This window comes from Schistocerca americana, chromosome 3 (assembly GCF_021461395.2).
Source record: "Schistocerca americana isolate TAMUIC-IGC-003095 chromosome 3, iqSchAmer2.1, whole genome shotgun sequence".
NCBI classification, from domain to species: domain Eukaryota; kingdom Metazoa; phylum Arthropoda; class Insecta; order Orthoptera; family Acrididae; genus Schistocerca; species Schistocerca americana.
Genome location: NC_060121.1, coordinates 864,030,320 through 864,048,067, shown reverse-complemented (window position 1 = coordinate 864,048,067; position 17,748 = coordinate 864,030,320). Strand labels below are relative to the sequence as shown.

General features: G+C 43.2%; 1 protein-coding gene across 1 annotated transcript; it reads right to left on the bottom strand.

Moving 5' to 3' along the window:
• Positions 1-9,180: 9,180 nt before the first annotated feature.
• LOC124606442 (protein lethal(2)essential for life-like) lies at positions 9,181-9,543 on the bottom strand. The gene has a single exon (XM_047138424.1). The coding sequence runs from the start codon at positions 9,541-9,543 to the stop codon at positions 9,181-9,183; it is 363 nt and encodes a 120-aa protein (XP_046994380.1).
• Positions 9,544-17,748: the final 8,205 nt, after the last annotated feature.

The window sequence follows — 17,748 nt, the reverse complement described above, 5'->3', positions numbered from 1 at the left end:
GTGGCCGTCCAGAACCCAGTCTTCTTGCGGCTGTACATTCTCGTGACCACCACTGCCAACAATCATGCACAGTGGCTACATTCATGCCAAGTCTTTCTGCAATATCACATAAGGAACTCCCAGTTACTCGTAGCCCTATTACAGGACCTCATCTAAACTAAGTGAGATGTTGATAATGGCATATTTGTTGCCTTAAAGACATTTGTTTGCGTCGCACAGCTACTTCGTGGTGTTGCGATTTTTTTGTCTGCGTATTTTAATGAACTTACGATCAACGAAGTACTTCATTGCATATTCGACTGCCTGAGTGGCTTATATCGTAATGTACCTGCTGCGTGGGGTGGCATTTCCTTGCTCAGTGCAACACAGTTTTTGTTTTGAACCTGACATGAACAGAACATATAATCGTAATTGACATAACATTTCTGTAGGACGTCCACCTCTGAAATCTTTGTCATTCTCCCAAAGTTTTCTATAGAAATAGGCGTACTAAACCACATGAGGACGGACCCTAAATTAAATTTTACAGACCCTATCCCTTACTTGTAAATGCTCTGCTACTTACCGCCTGGGTTTACAATTTTTAAATAGAAGATACTGACTCTGGCAAGAGATGAAGTATATAGAGTGTTAATGTTATGCACTCAGAGGTAATATTGTTTCTAACTGTAACTGCTGAAACGCTACAGTTGGAGTTTCGTAATTCCTTAAGCACTCTCATGTACCTCGCCCCGTTCTTTCGACTTCCGAAAACGTGGTGGAAAGTGGTTAAATTTGTTTCGCTCTAGTCGCGGTGTTGCCTCTCTATGGTCTTCTACCTCTCCGTTCTAAAAGTCCATCCAAACGCAACGCTCTGTCTCTGCAAATCTCTATGCACATCACGTCTGGACAGACAGATAGTTGGTGCAGACAAGAAATTTGCGTAGATACCAGATGTAATCAAATCTAGAAATTTGGATTGGAGGTTTGAGCAAAGAAGCTCAAATCATTGAGCACCAACCACTTTTGGGCAGACAAATCGTATTGTGTGGACAGGGGATCGCCGCAGATCTGGTGTGCGAAACATGCTGGAGTCAGCTTTTTATTCAATCTACTGTTTCTTGTATGTGTGTCCAAAGTGAATTTCAAAATAGTAGATAGACGTCAGCTCTCTAAAGTCTATTCGCCGAGAGCTGGGACGAAACATAAACAGTGTCACGTGAGCGACTACGCTCGTTTCCATAGAAATCATTCGGCGTTCACGTGATACGTAGGGGGGTGGAAAATCCTTGGCGCACGCTTTGTAGCTGGCGGCGTTCGGCTGGCTGCCGAGCTGTCGCAGAGGACCGTGAGAAACCTGGGCAACAATGTACGAAATAAATTTAACAATAATATTAAAATAATGTTAAACTGAGTTCATTCTGTCGAAGCAGATTTATTTTCATTCAGGTTGCTAACAAAACGCTCCATTCAAACACAATTAATTGTTAATTTTAATAACATTACCAGTAATAATAATGACAAAGGACGAAACAAGGTTCACTCTGTTGAACTTGAACTGTTTTCATTGAGGTTTATAACAAACCGCTACTCTCTCTCCTTTATAATGCAGTCTGATTTCCACATTTGAGTTTCCACTTTTTCTTCGACATGGAGGACGCACTTTTACTGCGACATGGAGGACGCACTTGTTCCAATCCTCTGCAGTCACTGTTCTTATTCTGAGAACAGTTTTCCCTGCATTCTTCGCCATTACATCTATTGTGTATTCGTTGTGCGCTGTTCTGTGATTTTTAACTATATCTAAAAGTTCTTTCTTCAACATACCGTCTTCGAAATCGATGTTTTTAGATTTTAGCCACTTTGATATTTCGTGCTAATTGGAATTCGCATTGGGAACTTTTCCTTTTCTGCGAGAATGGTACGGCGCGTTATAAAGAACAATAACTGCATTTCCCTGAAGCCGAGGAAGAACATCTTGAAATCACTTCTCGAAGGTTTCGGCGCACATCTCCCTTACCTGATGGGCCCTTGCTTTCGGTGGATAATCCAGACAGAAACGCTTCTGTTGAGGAATTTATAGTGTCATCTACCCAGACGTAACTTCGGGTATGTCCTGCGTTCATCCACGTCTCGTCCAAATAGTAAATGGGTCTGCCTTCATCTCTCAACCGTTTAATGGTTCGAAGATAACACCGCCTCCATAAAATGATGTCATCCCTGTCTATTAGCATGCTATCGCGCCCACGCTGGACATATTTGAAATTCATGTCTCTCAATAACTTATAAAATGCAGTTCTCGGAAAATTGCCCAGATCTGCATCTTCGTTCACGACTGTAAGCACTTTGTCAATTGTTGGCAATTCGTTACGAAATAAAAAATTCGTGTACTTTCCTTTGTATCGCATTTCTATCGAAGTCATCAACACAAGTTTCTGTCATAATTTTCTTTTCTTGGGACGCCGTTGAGCGCCCATAAGCCCCAACACACACCTTTCTTGGGAGACTTCAAAGAGTGTGTGGCCTTGTACTCACTTATCACACGATACACTGAAGAACGTCCAAAACCTGTAGCTGCAGCTGTTTTCGAAACAATATCACTCATCGACTGCTCTGGATGTAACAGTTCCGTTTTATACACATTAAGCACCATGTTATTCTCAGAAGAACTTAATGATTTCTTCTTTGCTCGCTTATTTGGTGGACTCAGAACTGACAAGTCGACCTCGCTCGCTGAATCCGTGGATGACTTAATGAGGACAGCCGTATGTGATGCTAATGAAATAAGTGAATATATAAAATAAGAAACCATGCGATGCTATTGGATGCGCACATAAACAGTGAATGCTCAGCGTGACTACAAACACATATACTTACTTTAATAATCAACAACTAGTCTTTCAAGCGTCTTTACAGATGAACTTAAGATATCCTGAAATCGCCGCTGTACAACACCCACCAACGAGCTCACACCTGCAACTGAGGCGGCCACACTGACAGCGCCGCGCCTGCAAACCGCACAATGCATCGCTCATAAAGGACAAACGGTTGCACCCATCGCATTCGAACAAACTACAAAATTAAATTCAAACATTTCTGAAACTTTTCTCGCTTAGACTCCCACAAAAAAATTTAAAGGGGAAATGTTTGTCGCTTAACATATTTCGGATGATGATTTGGTAAAAGTTCTGCACCAGACGTGAGATTTTAATTTATTACTTCACTATTACTGACTCTGTTGGGCAGAAAATTTGCAGACGCAATCAACATATAGTACTGAAGGCAATTATAAAATTATTTTGCTGTGCGACACACAGTTTAGGAGATATGGCGTGATAAATATACAGTAACGCAAAAAACAACTTTTCCTGAAAGCTTAAATATTTCTAGAATATTTCGCTTTTTCAGTGACAATAAATTTTAATGCAATGTAAAAAAAGGTGTCGGAAGGTAGTTCTCGGATCACTTTATCATGTTCAGGTGCCAAATTATAAAAAACACGCCCCTGCCTTGTACACCACGCGACGGCAGTGCTGTGGTCACGCGCCTTGCCGTGTTTACAGTACGTCTCTTGTTTCGGTGAATGAAGTATAGAACGTTCCGTTGCTGAATTTATCGAAACGTATAGGCGTCACACCCATTTGCTGAAAATTAAGAGCAAGGAATACACGGACCGAGATAAGCAGGAACTGCTTGTAATTCCTTAACAGAGAAGTAACGACCCGTTGGCCGTATAGAAAACCGGGAAATGATAGTAATAAAATTAAATCGCTGCGAACTGTATACTGTAAAGAGCTAAGAAACATAGCGAAATCCATACGTTCATTCCATCAAAAGTGACACTAGCATGTGGATGAAGTAACCGAAATTCTGAGTTCTGCTTGCTTTACTCTTGGAAATCTCGCTCATTATGTTGACCTGCAAACCAGACTGCTAGTATGCTTTTCCTATGCTCTAATCTTATTTGACAATATAGCAAAAACAAGTAGATCCTATTTATTCTAAAGAAGAATACAGTCAGAATATTGTTTTAACTCTAACGATACCAGCGGATTATCCACAACGCTCATTACCAAGTGCGGGGGGAATCGAACAAAATTCGATATTTGTTGTTGACTTAACATTAACAACATATTTTTAAATGCAATGATGAGCGAGTAAGGTCTAAAACCTAAGAATATCTTTTAGCACACTCTTAACAATATCAGTACAGTTTCACTAACGTTAATTTCGTTAACTGTTACTGACTTTTACTCACAACATACTTTCATAGGGATAGTGATGTGTGAGTAACGTCCTGAACACAAAATATTGAATATGACATTCAGTGGAAAGTGACATCTGCTCTCAAAACTTAAAGTTTTAAGTTTCATTTACATGAAATCTGATAGAAAAATTATTTAAAAACAATAAACATTTTTTTCCAAGTTTTCAAATATAAAATTATTGACTACATTACAATACTTTTAAAATCTCCTCCTGATACTGTGGGGGGGTGGGGATTTGAACGTGGCAGATCTTGCAACAGTGCCTTCAGGAACAGTTTGTTTTGCACTTGTTTTACTTCCTAATACACTGTAAGACAAAGAAAGATGCCCACGAAAGAATTATGTGCATTTGATGGATATCGGTAGATGTAATGTACAGACAAATATATCATTACAATTTAAGAAAACTTGAATGATTTATTAAAGAGAAAGAGCTTCACAAACTGAGCAAGTCAGTAACATGTTGATCCACCTCTGGCCCTTATGCAAGCAGTTATTCGGCTTGATATAATTGTTGGATGTCATCCTGAGGGATATCGTACCAAATTCTGTCGAACTGCAGAGTTAGATTGTCAAAATCCAGAGCCAGATGGGAGCCCTGCCAAACACTCTCAATTGGGGAGAGATCTAATGACCTTGTTGGCCAAGGTAGAGTTTAGCAAGCACAAGACAAGCAATAGCAAGTTTGGCCGTGCGCAGATGGGCATTATCTTGCTGACATGTAAACCCAGAGTGGCTTAACATTTAGTGCATCAGAATAGGGGAAGAATATCTTCGACGTGCCGCTGTGCCAAGGACGACAACCAAAGGGGTCCCGCTAGAAAATAAAATGACACCCAAGGCCATCACTCCAGGTTGTCCGGCCATGTGGCGGGCGGCAATTAGGTTCGTATTTCACCACTGCCTCGGGCGTCTCCAGGCTCATCTTTGCTGGTCATTGGGGCGCAGTTCGAAGTAGGACTCATCATTGAAAATAGTTTTACTCCAGTCAATTATTTTCCAGGCTGAAGACGCGTCTGGAGACGTTCTGGACAGTGGTGGAATACCAACTTGATTGTCTCTTGCCATATGGCCTGACAATCAAGAATGATGGTCTGGGGTGGTATTAGATTTCTTAGCAGGACTCCTTTGGTCGTCATCCGTGGCATCTTTACAGCACAGCGTATGTCGGCGATATTCTATGCCCCATTTCGTTGCCCTTCATGGTAAGCTATTCTGAGGTTACATTTCAGCAAGATAATGCCCGCCCACAAATGGCGAGAGTTTCTGCTGCTTGCCTTCGGGCTTACCAAGCCCTATCTTGGCCAGCAATGTCACCGTATCTCTCCACTACTGAAAACGTTTGTAGCACTATGGGCAGGGCTCTCCAACCAGTCCGAGATTTTGACAATCTAACTCTCCAATAGGACAGATTTTACACGATTTCCCTAAGAAGGACATCCTACATCTCGCGTTATTGACTTACTAAATTCATGAAGTTCTTTCTCTTGAGTAAATCAGCCAATTTTGCCCAAATTGTTATCATTTGTTAGTCTGTACATGTACAGAGCATCTACCGATTTCCGTCCCATTCGTATGATGCTTTCGAGGTGAGTCCTTTTTTTGTGGTTACAACAAGAATGAATCAGATGTGAATGGTAAAATTCACTACCTCAATACTACATGTAATACTTTCCATATAGAATATGAACCCCTTTTGTTCCAAAAGTCTATAACATATTGGTGGTAGAGCTCAGGAAGGAAATTGAAAATCCGGACTCAGAAACAAAGAAAAATATAGCTCACAGGCCACGACTTTAATTGCTAAGAATATATTGTGGTGTTTCGGATATGTCTAAAACTGTGGAAATATTATCGTGACATGTCAGGATTAATATATTATAGAATTGAAACATTATATTTGTCTTCATTAAATCCTCACACAGAACAGCGTAAATAGCTTCGCATATGTTGCGTAAGATTTCACTTAATGTTTGTTTTCAAACTGCAGCAGAAAATTCTAGGTCCTTGTAGTTTCTTCCTGTTGCCAAGAATCATAACGTCACCGTCAGCCGCTCGTATAGAGAAACTGCTCTCATCATGCAAGTATTTTTCAGTACCGGTAATATAAGAGAAGCTGTGAATTCATTTGATAATTATATGTTTCCAGATGAATCCCGCCTGTTGTCAGGTTCTCCCTGCAATTCGCGAAGTAAACTCATGCGCGAAAACTGCCATCGCTTGAATAGCCACTGTTGATCAGTCTTTCTGGTTTCCTTTACTTTACTTTACTTTTCTTTTAAAAAAGTTGCGAACAAAACCCATAATAGAATTTCTTCCATTTCTGAATAAATAAAACAGTTAAGCTCTTTAGGTAACGAGAACATAGTTGCCTGCCACTGAAATTTATTTTCTAGACCGGCAGATGGAGGGAGAGCAATACACACACCACATTGGCAGCGATTTTTTTGGATGCATAGGCATTTGCGCAGGTATCTGCGCAGATAGTTCGTTACGTGTGGAGGGCCTTTATTACAACGAAAATTTTCAAACCAGTAAGAACCAGTTAGGAAAATCTCAGGCTTAGTACTGAGTATTTTGCTTCGCTCTATTAATATAAGCCTATTGTTTCTGCGTCAACGCTTATCATACATAAATCTCCACTGCTGAGGAACGTACCACGCTACCTCCTCAGTCAACTGCTTCGTTGTTACTGCTTGTCATATGATTCATTATCACAGTGCCTTCTGAAGCAATTTTCTGTTATTTTTGTAATTATAATATATAGTAAAATTCAGAGTATTCAGCTGCTCAAAATGTTCCTTAAGTATAATATGTGGTGCTGACTGACAATCATCCCACAGATAACATACCTCTTTTGTATGACACATTTCTACCACAGTTTCACACCATAAATGGACAATTTCTCTTACAATGATTTGTTGTAAAACAAAAACTCAGCACTGCACGAAAGTAATAATAATGTCAGTGATTATACCGTTGAAAGAACGTACTGGTATTCTACTCTGAAACAGAGTTCGTTTAAAACGCATGAAGCATGTTGCCATTGATAAGAACATACCTTTGCAAAAAATGGTTCAAATGGCTCTGAGCACTATGGGACTTACCTTCTGAGGTCATCAGTCCCCTAGAACTTAGAATTACTTAAACCTAACTAACCTAAGGACATCACACACATCCATGCCCGAGGCAGGATTCGAACCGGTGGTCACACGGTTTCAGACTGTAGCGCCTAGAACCGCTCGGCCACCTCGGCCGGCGTATCTTTGCAATATGTGCAAATGAGATATACTACCTACAATCAGTTTGCAAGTACTCGTTTCGTATGGAGACGAAAAAGAGGTTTGATTTCAAATAGCACCTGCCTGTTTCCTGTTTGAGATCGTTAGAAAAGAAACTATCTTGCTGTTCACGAATATGAGTAAAAACATATTCTGTACTGTTGCACAACACAATATTGCCCTCATTTCACAATTAGTTGGTTCATTCTGAAGATAAGAATGATGAAGCACAAGCTGTTATTGGGACAAGTTGGGAAAGGAAATCGGCTGTACCCTTTCAAATAGACTACTTCGGGATCCACCTTAAGTTGTTTAGATCGTCCTGATCCAAGAACAGATATATCGATGCCCGTATCAAACTCATCACTTTCTTGTTCGAAAGTCACTGAGACTGCACAAGCTGCATTGTAAGTGATAAAAAGTAAATTGGCAGTGTCTTACGTATCACATGTGCAGTTTTCGAGTGATGTAGGTGAAACATATATTGAAAGTTCGGTTAGATAGTAACGTTGAACGTTCTATCACAAAATCTACATAAATTTCACACGTTTCTCTAATTTTGGAGTTCATGCTTTCTCAATTGCAAAACAATGCACGCATCACAAATATGTTGTACATGGAAAGTGGTGACTACTAAACAATTATGTTACAAACTGCAAATATAATAAGTTTGAAATTGACTATGGCACAGTTAATGGTTACGACAATAGCTTGAATACAGCCTAAAGTTCACCATTCCGATATTTAGGTCAACAATGCAGCAACACAAGTAGGCCTACAGGAGAGTGTTAGTTTACTAACAAGGACATGAAACTTCAGGGCCTGGATTTTTGTGACATTCATCACCTGCAAAATTACCACTAAAATGACCTGAAAATAATGTTAAAAGTGAAATAAAAGTATGTAAAATGAGTTATAAAATGATTTTAAAGTCATGAAAAACTTAAATTAGAAAAAGGATAATTACTTTTAAATCATTACGTTATTCTCCAAGAAAGCTCATACTTTGAAGACGTACGAAAATTGTTCTGAAACCATCTTACAGCTGTTACACTGCATGACAGTTAGCATATAGGGGTTCTCAAAAGTGAGGGGAGAAAAAATGGTTCAAATGGCTCTGAGCACTATGGGACTTAACAGCTGTGGTCATCAGTCCCCTAGAACTTTGAACTACTTAAACCTAACTAACCTATCACACACATCCATGCCCGAGGCAGGATTCGAACCTGCGACCGTAGCAGTCGCGCGGTTCCGGACTGCGCGCCTAGAACCGCGAGACCACCGCGGTCGGCAAAGTGAGGGAACATCTGTTGTTGGGCAACATGTTAGTAGTTATTTTCCTTTAGTTTCAAATACGAGTCTAAAAAATCGGCACATAATTATTGATGTCTCGTAAACGGTACAAAATATACTTTTGTTTCAGTGGCTATGCCTGAGACAAGTTAAAAGTGACACAACAGTGAAAAAAAAACATATGAATTTTACCATGGGGAAAGGATAAAGCGAACGACTAATAATGGTATGGTTGCAGATAAAATACGCTTAATTATTACAGCGGTATAACCAGATACCCATTTGTTCAGGCTTAAAGCTCAGAGCACATGAGTGCGCTGCTACTTTGTACATGCAGTGAAGTGGAGGGAGTGTTGACATCAGCATGTGGGGAAATGGTAGTTGGCGATCATGATGTTCTTGGGGGCCTTAATGGTCAGAAAATCCTCAGTCAGAAAACCGGTCATAATCACTGCTGAATCAGTAGGAAGTTTGTAACTTTGAGTGAAATGTCTGGTGATAAAGCCATTGTTGACTTCACATTCCACACGCTTCCCTTCAGCCATGGGGAAGTTGTCAAAAGGCTTGACTGGGATGTTGTCCCACAGGAACTGCTGTACGTCGACTTTTACCACGAATGTTCCGTTGGTGTTCAGAGTGGGCGATGCGCCATCAGTTTCTGCAATGATGTTCTTGTTGGTGTCGATCTGCACGACCTCCAAGTCATTGGTATGAGTGGCCATTGCACAAGATCCATGTAGCTTTTTTAATACCGTTGTCAGCCACGGTGGTATGCTTCCCATGGAACAACCTATCAAAGATACTGGAATCCAATTTGATGACTTTTTGTGGCGCTTGCAGTGCAGGTCAGATGGCATCATTCTGTATGTAACATGAAGAAGTCACTGTCTGACAGTGCTTTATGAACAAAAACTTTTTTGCGGGCCGTGCGCCTGTTGTGGTGGCATTCTGAGCCATGTAATGTGCTTTTAACTCGTTTTACAGGAATAGAGGGCTCCATGGTCTCAAGTGGTTATATGGGTATCGCCTAATTTGTGGTCAGGGTGTGTGGCTCACATTATAGAACCTAAGCTAGGGAGGCACGGAGCACTTTTTTTGTAAGTGTAGCGTACACTTAGCAGCACCCAACGTAATGACTTCGTCCAGTGACTAGTGACCAATGAGCGCAGCCTTAAGTGTAAGGTTCCAGCGCTTCACTAATCCATTGCTTTGTGGGTGATAATCCATTATGTGATAACACCGTATGTCACAAGGGCTACACAGTTCCTTAAACACTACTGATTCGATCTTTCAGATATCAGGAAGCTGAAGTGTGACATCCATGCATCAAAAGCTACTCTTGCCGTCATTTCCACTGTTATGTCCTTCAGCGGCATAGCTTCCACCCAGCATGTCACATGACTGATGACGGACAGTATGTTATGAAAGCCCTCAAACTCTGAAAGTGGTCCTACCAGATCGAGAGGGATGTGTTGAAGCTGACCTTTTAGAATCTCGTAGAGGTCGAGTGGTAGCTGTGCATGTCGACGTCCACGAACTGAACGTCATTTTATACGTAAGCTAGTTGTGCTGTAAATGAGGTCCGTAATTTGTTCTTCATGCAGCTGTGCCTCTGCTAATTTGTCATAGTGGAAATGCACGGAAAGAGCATTTATTCATGATAGATAGTCTGCTACAATTTTGTCCACTAAACTGAAGTGTCTGACAACTATTGTAAAGTGTGCTGTGTAGTCCAGATAGCAGAACCATCAGGGGCAGGCATTTTTGATGTGTTGCATACAGAGCCTGCCCAAGGCCAGTAGTCTTTGTAAGTGATGAGAAGGAGGAAGGAGATTAGTGTTTAACGTCTCGTCGACAACGAGGTCATTAGAGACGGAGCACATGCTCGGATTAGGGAAGGATGGAGAAGGTTATCAGCAGTGCCCTTTCAAAGGAACCATCCTGGTATTTGCCTGAAGCGATTTAGGGAAATCACGGAAAACCTAAATCAGGATGGCCGGACGTGGGTTTGAACCGTCGACCTCCTGAATGCGAGTCCAGTGTGCTAACCACTGCGCCACCTCTCTCGGTGTAAGTGATGAGAGGTCAGACCTCAACGTCATCTTTACATTGATGGACCATCTCATTTACCACCAACAACTCTATCAAACACTGACTATATGCGTTGAGAACCTGTCAGTTTGAGAGAAAAGAATCACAGGAGTTGTTGTATGCCCGCCATTTCCTGCTGCAGCACTGCTTCGATACCATAGTCGCCCAGTCGTGACCGTCAGTTGTGTGTAAAATAGTGGGTGGGTTAATGTCATAGCATGTGCGAGACAGTCCTTAATTTTGTCGAAAATGTGCTAGACTCGTGAAGTCCACTCCATCTTATGTTTTCCAGTTGTGTTCTTTTTGTTAGTACTTCAGTCAGTGATGCCAGTATGGTGGCTGCATTAGGAATATGTCAACAGAAGAAGTTAATCATGCTGAGAAAACATGGAAGCCCTGATACCGAGGTAGTTGCTAAAGAAACTCACAGGTCTGATCGTTGTGTCATAGGTCTAATGCCTGCGGTATTAACTAAGTAGCTGAAGTACACTATTTCAGGTTGGCGAAGCTGGCACTTACCTTCATAGTTGATGACAATGGAGTCCTTAAGAGTATCAAGAACTTGTTTGAGATGTTCTTCGTGCTCTTCCAGTGAAGCAGAGAAAATTACAATGTCATTCAAACACGCATAGCAGAAGAGAAATTTAAATAGAGTACCATCTATGAATCGTTGCCATGTCTGAGTCACGTTTGTGAGGCCATAAGGCATGTACAGAATTTCGTATAGCCCAGAGGGTGTCACAATGATTGTCTTTTGAATGTCCTCCAGATTCATTGGAATCTGCAGGTATGCTCTTTTGAGGTACAACACGCTGAACACTGGAGCACCTGTTAAATTGAGCGTGAAATCTTACATGTTAGGAATCGATTAACTATCAAGGATCGTGCGGGAGTTTAAGGGCCAGTAGTCATCACATAACCTAACTATACCGTCTTTCATGAGTGCTAGTTTTGACAGGCGAATTCCGTAGACTATCAAAAAGGTCTCACAATGCCAGTGTTTAATAGTTTGTCAATGTCTCTTTTGGCCGTGTGAAATTCATCCAGGACTAGCTTCCACGTCCTGTATTGAGTGGGTGGCTTGGGGTGGTGGTTGTCGTCTAGACAGTACTGTTTCGTATAACACTCTGAGGAAGTTCCATTTGTGGATACATGGCAGGAGGGACAACACACTCAGTTAATGCAGATGGAACATGGACAAGGTGCACCATACTAACCTGGGTTGCATGTGGTACTGGTGTTTCCATGCATACTGTCATCATAGGTGCCCCACAGGACGACACTCTGAAAGCATTGCCTCACTGCAGTCGTCGAATCAGGAAGTTGGTGTTCTTCTGTCATAATGTTATCCAAGTTTGTCCATCACCACACGATTTTTTTGTCTTTTAATGCCGTTTTCCTCACATAGGCGTAAAATCTCTAATCTTATGTCAAGGTAGTGCTGATTGAGCTTTTATTGTTCTGACACCAAGTCTTTCAGATATCACTGGCACTGTTAACGTGAGTCGTTATGTTAATTGGTTTTTGAGAAGGTGTTTGGTTGGTTGGTTGGTGGTTTTAAAAGAGGGGGGTGGGGGGGGGGGGGACGGACCAAACTGATAGGTCATCGGTCCCTTGTTCCGAATAAAACAATGTCACAAGGATGAGAATAAAACAAGCGAGACTGACAACACAAAACGGAGAGAAAGGAAAAACCACAAGAACAACGACGGAAGGGCAACAAACACATAAATGGAAAAAAAAAGGAGAGAAGAAAACCACAGAAACGCAAGAAACACGTAGAAGAGATTAAAACGACAAAACAAATTACCATGGCTGGCTGACCATGAGAATAAAAGGAGAACCCAGCCACTATGCAACACATTAAAACGTCCACCATAAAAGCACTAGGGCGGAGGACACAGAGGGACAAAGGACATACGCTAAAACTTAGATCAAATGATAAAACCCACCCTCGATAATAAAACGTAAAACTAAATCAGCCGATGAGGCATTGTCAGAAAAAATTTGCGGCAACAAGTCCGGTAACCGAAGATTTTGTCACAGGGCGGTCAACGTGGGACAGTGCACCAGAATATGGACCACCGTCAATTGGGCGCCTTACCGACACTGAGGCGGGTCTTCACAGCACAGGAGGTAGCCGTGGGTCACCCAAGTGTGGCCAATGCAGAGCGAGCAGAGAACCACAGAGTCCCTGCGAGAGGCCCGCATGAAGGGCTGCCACACATTCATAGTCTCCTTAATGGCATACAGTTTGTTGTGGTTACTGAGACCATGCCATTCCGTCTCCCAAAGCCGAAAAATCTGGCAGCGTAAAAACGAACGAAGATAAGTTATTGGAATGCCGATCTCCGAAAGCAGTTTTCGTGTAGCCTATCTGGCCAGCCTGTCAGCAAGTTCGTTGCCTGGGATTCAGAGGTGTCCGGGATCCACACAAACACCACTAAACCACTGGACCGTTCCAGGGCATAGATGGATTCCTGGATGGTCGCTACCAAAGGATGACGAGGATAGAACTGCTCGATAGCTTGTAGGCTGCTCAAGGAGTCAGTACACAGAAGAAACGACTCCCCAGAGCATGAACGGATGTGCTCAAGAGCACGAGATATAGCCACCAGCTCTGCAGTGAAAACATTGCAGCCATCAGGCAAGGAATGCTGTTAAATATGTCCTCCATGGACATACGCGAAGCCGATCTGATCATTAGCCATCGAGCCGTCGGTGTAAACCACTCCATGGCCTTGGTACATGTCAAGAAACGAGAGCAAGTGACAGGGGAGAGCCGCAGGGTGAACTGAGTCCTTTGGACCATGTGAAACGTCCAGGAGAAGCTGCAGCTTAGGTGTACACCATAGAGGAGTATGCGAAGGGACCTCGAGTATAGGTGGTACAGGTAAGGACTCTAGTCTAGATATAAGAGATCGGATGTGAACTGCAATCGTAAGCCCTGACCTGGGACGCTGATGCGGGAGATGAACCGCCGTGGGTGGGAAAAGGAGACGGTAATTGAGATGCGCAGGAGAACTACGAACGTGTGCAACGTAACTGGCGAGCAGTTGTGCACGCCTGATCTGCAATGGAGGGACTCCAGCCTCCGTCAGGACGCTGATCACTGGACTCGTCCTAAAGCTCCCATCACTAGTCGAACGCCACAGTGGTGCACTGGGTCGAGTAAACGCAACGCTGAGGGCGCCACCAAACCATAAACCAGACTCCCATAGTCAAGGTAGGATTGAACAAGGACCCTGTAGAGCTGCAGCAGCGTAGAGCGATCTGCACCCCTGATGGTGTTGCTCAGCAATGGAGGGCATTGAGGTGCTTCCTGACGAAGGTGAGGAAGCAAAATCAATCGGGCGTCTACATCTACATCTACGTGATTACTCTCCTATTCACAATAAAGTGCCTGGGAGAGGGTTCAATGAACCATCTTCAAGCTGTCTCTCTATTATTATTATTATTATTATTATTATTATTACTACCGTTCCACTCTCGAACGGCACGCGAGAAAAACGAGCACTTAAATTTTTCTGTGCGAGCCCTGATTTCTCTTATTTTATCGTGATGATCATTTCTCTCTATGTAGGTGGGTGCCAACAGAATGTTTTCTCAATCGGAGGAGAAAACTGGTGATTGAAATTTCGTGAGAAGATACCGTCGCAACGAAAAACGCTTTTGTTTTAATGATTGCCTCTCCAATTCACGTATCATGTCTGTGACACTATCTCCCCCATTTCGCGATAATGCAAAACGAGCTGCCCTTCTTTGTAGTTTTTCGATGTCATCCGTCAGTCCCACCTGACGCGGATCCCACACCGCACAGCAATACTCCAGAATAGGGCAGATAAGCGTGGTGTAAGCAATCTCTTTAGTAAACCTGTTGCACCTTCTAAGTGTTCTGCCAATGAATAGCAGTCTTTGGTTTGCTCTACCCACAATATTATCTATGTGATCGTTCCAGTTTAGGTTATTTCTAATTGTAATCCCTAAGTATTTAGTTGAACTTACAGCCTTCAGATTTGTGTGACTTACCACGTAATCGAAATTTAGCTGATTTCTTTTAGTACTCATGTGAATAACTTCACACTTTTCCTTGTTCAAGATCAATTGCCACTTTTCACACCATACAGATATCTTATCTAAATCATTTCGCAAGTCGTTCTGATCATCTGATGACTTTACAAGACGGTAAATGATAGCATTATCTGCAAACAATCTAAGACGCCTACTCAGATTGTCTCCTATGTCGTTAATATAGATAGGAACAATAGAGGGCCTATAACACGTCCTTGGGGAACGCCGGATATTACTTCTATTTTATTGGATGACTTTCCGTCTATTACTACGAACTGTGACCTTTCTGACAGGAAATCACGAATCCAGTCGCACAACTGAGGCGATACTCCGTAGGCACGCAATTTGGTTAGAAGACGCTTGTGATGAACGGTGTCGAAAGCCTTCCGGAAATCTAAAAATATAGTATCAATTTGACATCCCCTGTCGATACCACTTATTACTTCATGAGTATAAAGAGCTAGTTGTGTTTCGCAAGAACGATATTTTCTGAAACCGTGCTGACTATGTGTCAATAAATCGTTTTCTTCGAGATACTTCATAATGTTCGAATACAGTATATGTTCCAAAAGCCTACTGCAAATCGACGTTAGTGATATAGGCCTGTAATTCAGCGGAATAGCAGTCCTAAAAATCGATATGTCTCCACTACAGGGAGGGGATCGTCATTAAGGTAAAGTTCTGGTTCCGGATGTATGGTACGCCGCCGACAAAAGTGCATAACACACGACTTTGTGGCCGAAAACTGTAAGCCATGGGCTAGAGCCCATGACTACGCCTTGTGGATGGCTCCCTTTAGGCGCCGCTCAGCAACATCAGTAATGGTGGTGCAGTACGAAATGTAGAAGTCGCCTGCATATAGAGAGGGTGAGACGCACGGCTCCACAGCTGCTGCTAGACTGTTAATGGCCGCTAAAAATAGAGATATACTCAATACTCAATACAGAGGGGGGGGGGGGGGGGGGGGGGACTATTGGAGGCATCAACTTGGACACGAAAAGAACGAAGTGACAGGAAATTCTGGATAAAAGTCGGGATCGGGCTTCGGAGACCCCACTAGTATAATGTGTCAAGGATATGATGTCGCCACGTGGTGTCGTACGCTTTTCGTTAATCAAAAAAGACAGCAACAAGGTGTTGGCGTCTCGAAAAGGCTGTTGGGATGGCAGACTCGAGAGACACAAGATTATCAGTGATAGAGCGACCCAGGCGGAAATCGCCCTGGCACAGAGCCAGTATGCCACGTGATTCCAGGACCCAGCCGAACTGCCGATACACCGTATGTTCCAACAGCTTACAAAGAACGTTGGTGAGGTTATGGGCCGATAGCTATCCACATAAAGCGGGTTTTTGCCAGGTTTGAGCACTTGTATGATGGTGCTCTCCCGCCATTGCGACGGAAAGACGCCATCGTACCAGATGCAGTTGAAGATCACAAGGAGATGTGGCTTGTAGTCAGAAGAGAGATGTTTAATCATCTGACTGTGGATCCGATCTGGCCCAGGAGCTGTGTCGGGGCAATGTTCAAGTGCACTGAGGAGCTCTCACTCTATAAATGGGGCGTTATAGGGTTCACTGTGGCGTGTAATGAACGAGAGGACTTTCCCTTCCATCCGCCGTTTGAGAGTGCGAAAGGCTGGGTGGTAATTCTCTGACACAGAAGCGCGAGCATAGTGCTCAGCAAAGCGCTCGGCAATCGCGTTTGCGTCGGCAGATAACACGCCATTTATTTTAACACCGGGAACACCAGCTGGGGTGTGGAACCCAAAGACTCGTTTGATCTTTACCCAGACTTGGGAAGGTGACATATGGCACCCAATGGTCGAGACATATCTCTCCCAACACTCCTGTTTCCGTCGTTTGATAAGCTGGCAAATGTGGGCACAGAGCCGTTTAAAGGCTATGAGGTGCTCCAGGGAAGGGTGCCGCTTAAGCCGCCGTAGCGCTCGCTGAAGCTCCTTAATTGCCTCGGCAGCTTCCAGCGGCCACCAAGGCAGTCTTTTCCCGGGGACACCCCAAAGAACGAGGGATCGTTTTAGTTACCTTCTCAACCACTACTTCGATGTTACCATGTGGGGGAGATTCAACCGTGACAGCAGAGGTGAAGGCTTCCCAGTCTGCCTTTTTTAAAGCCCATCTGGTCAGGCGTCTGTGGGCCTGACGCTGGGGCAGTGACAGGAAGATGTGGAAGTAGTCACTACCACACAGGTCGTCATGAACTCTCCAGTGGATAGATGGGAGAAGGTCAGGACCGCAAACCGAGAGATCAATGGCCGAATATGTGCATTGTGCCACACCAAAATGCTTGGGGGGCACCTGTATTTAAGAGGCAGAGGTCGAGTTGTAGAGATGTTACGGTAAATTTTCGAAATCTCTGCCTCGGCCAGTAAGCATGGTGCCACCCCACAAGGGGTTATGAGTGTTAAAATCTCCCAAAAGTAGGAAAGGTTTAGGGAGTTCATCAATCAGTGCAGCCAAGGCGTTCAGGGGTACTGCACCATCTGGAGGAAGATATACGTTGCAGACAGTTATTTACTGTGTCGTCCTTATCCTCACAGCCACAGCTTCAACATGGGTTTGAAGGGGCACAAGTTCACTGCATACTGAGTTCGGGACATAGACACAAACTCCACCTGACACTCTATTATAGTCACTATGGTTCATGTAATATCCCCTATAGTTGTTGAGGGCAGGAGCCTGCAGTTCCAGGAACCACGTTTCCTGAAGGGCAGTGCAGAAAGCAGGCGTAAAGCTTAATAGTTGCC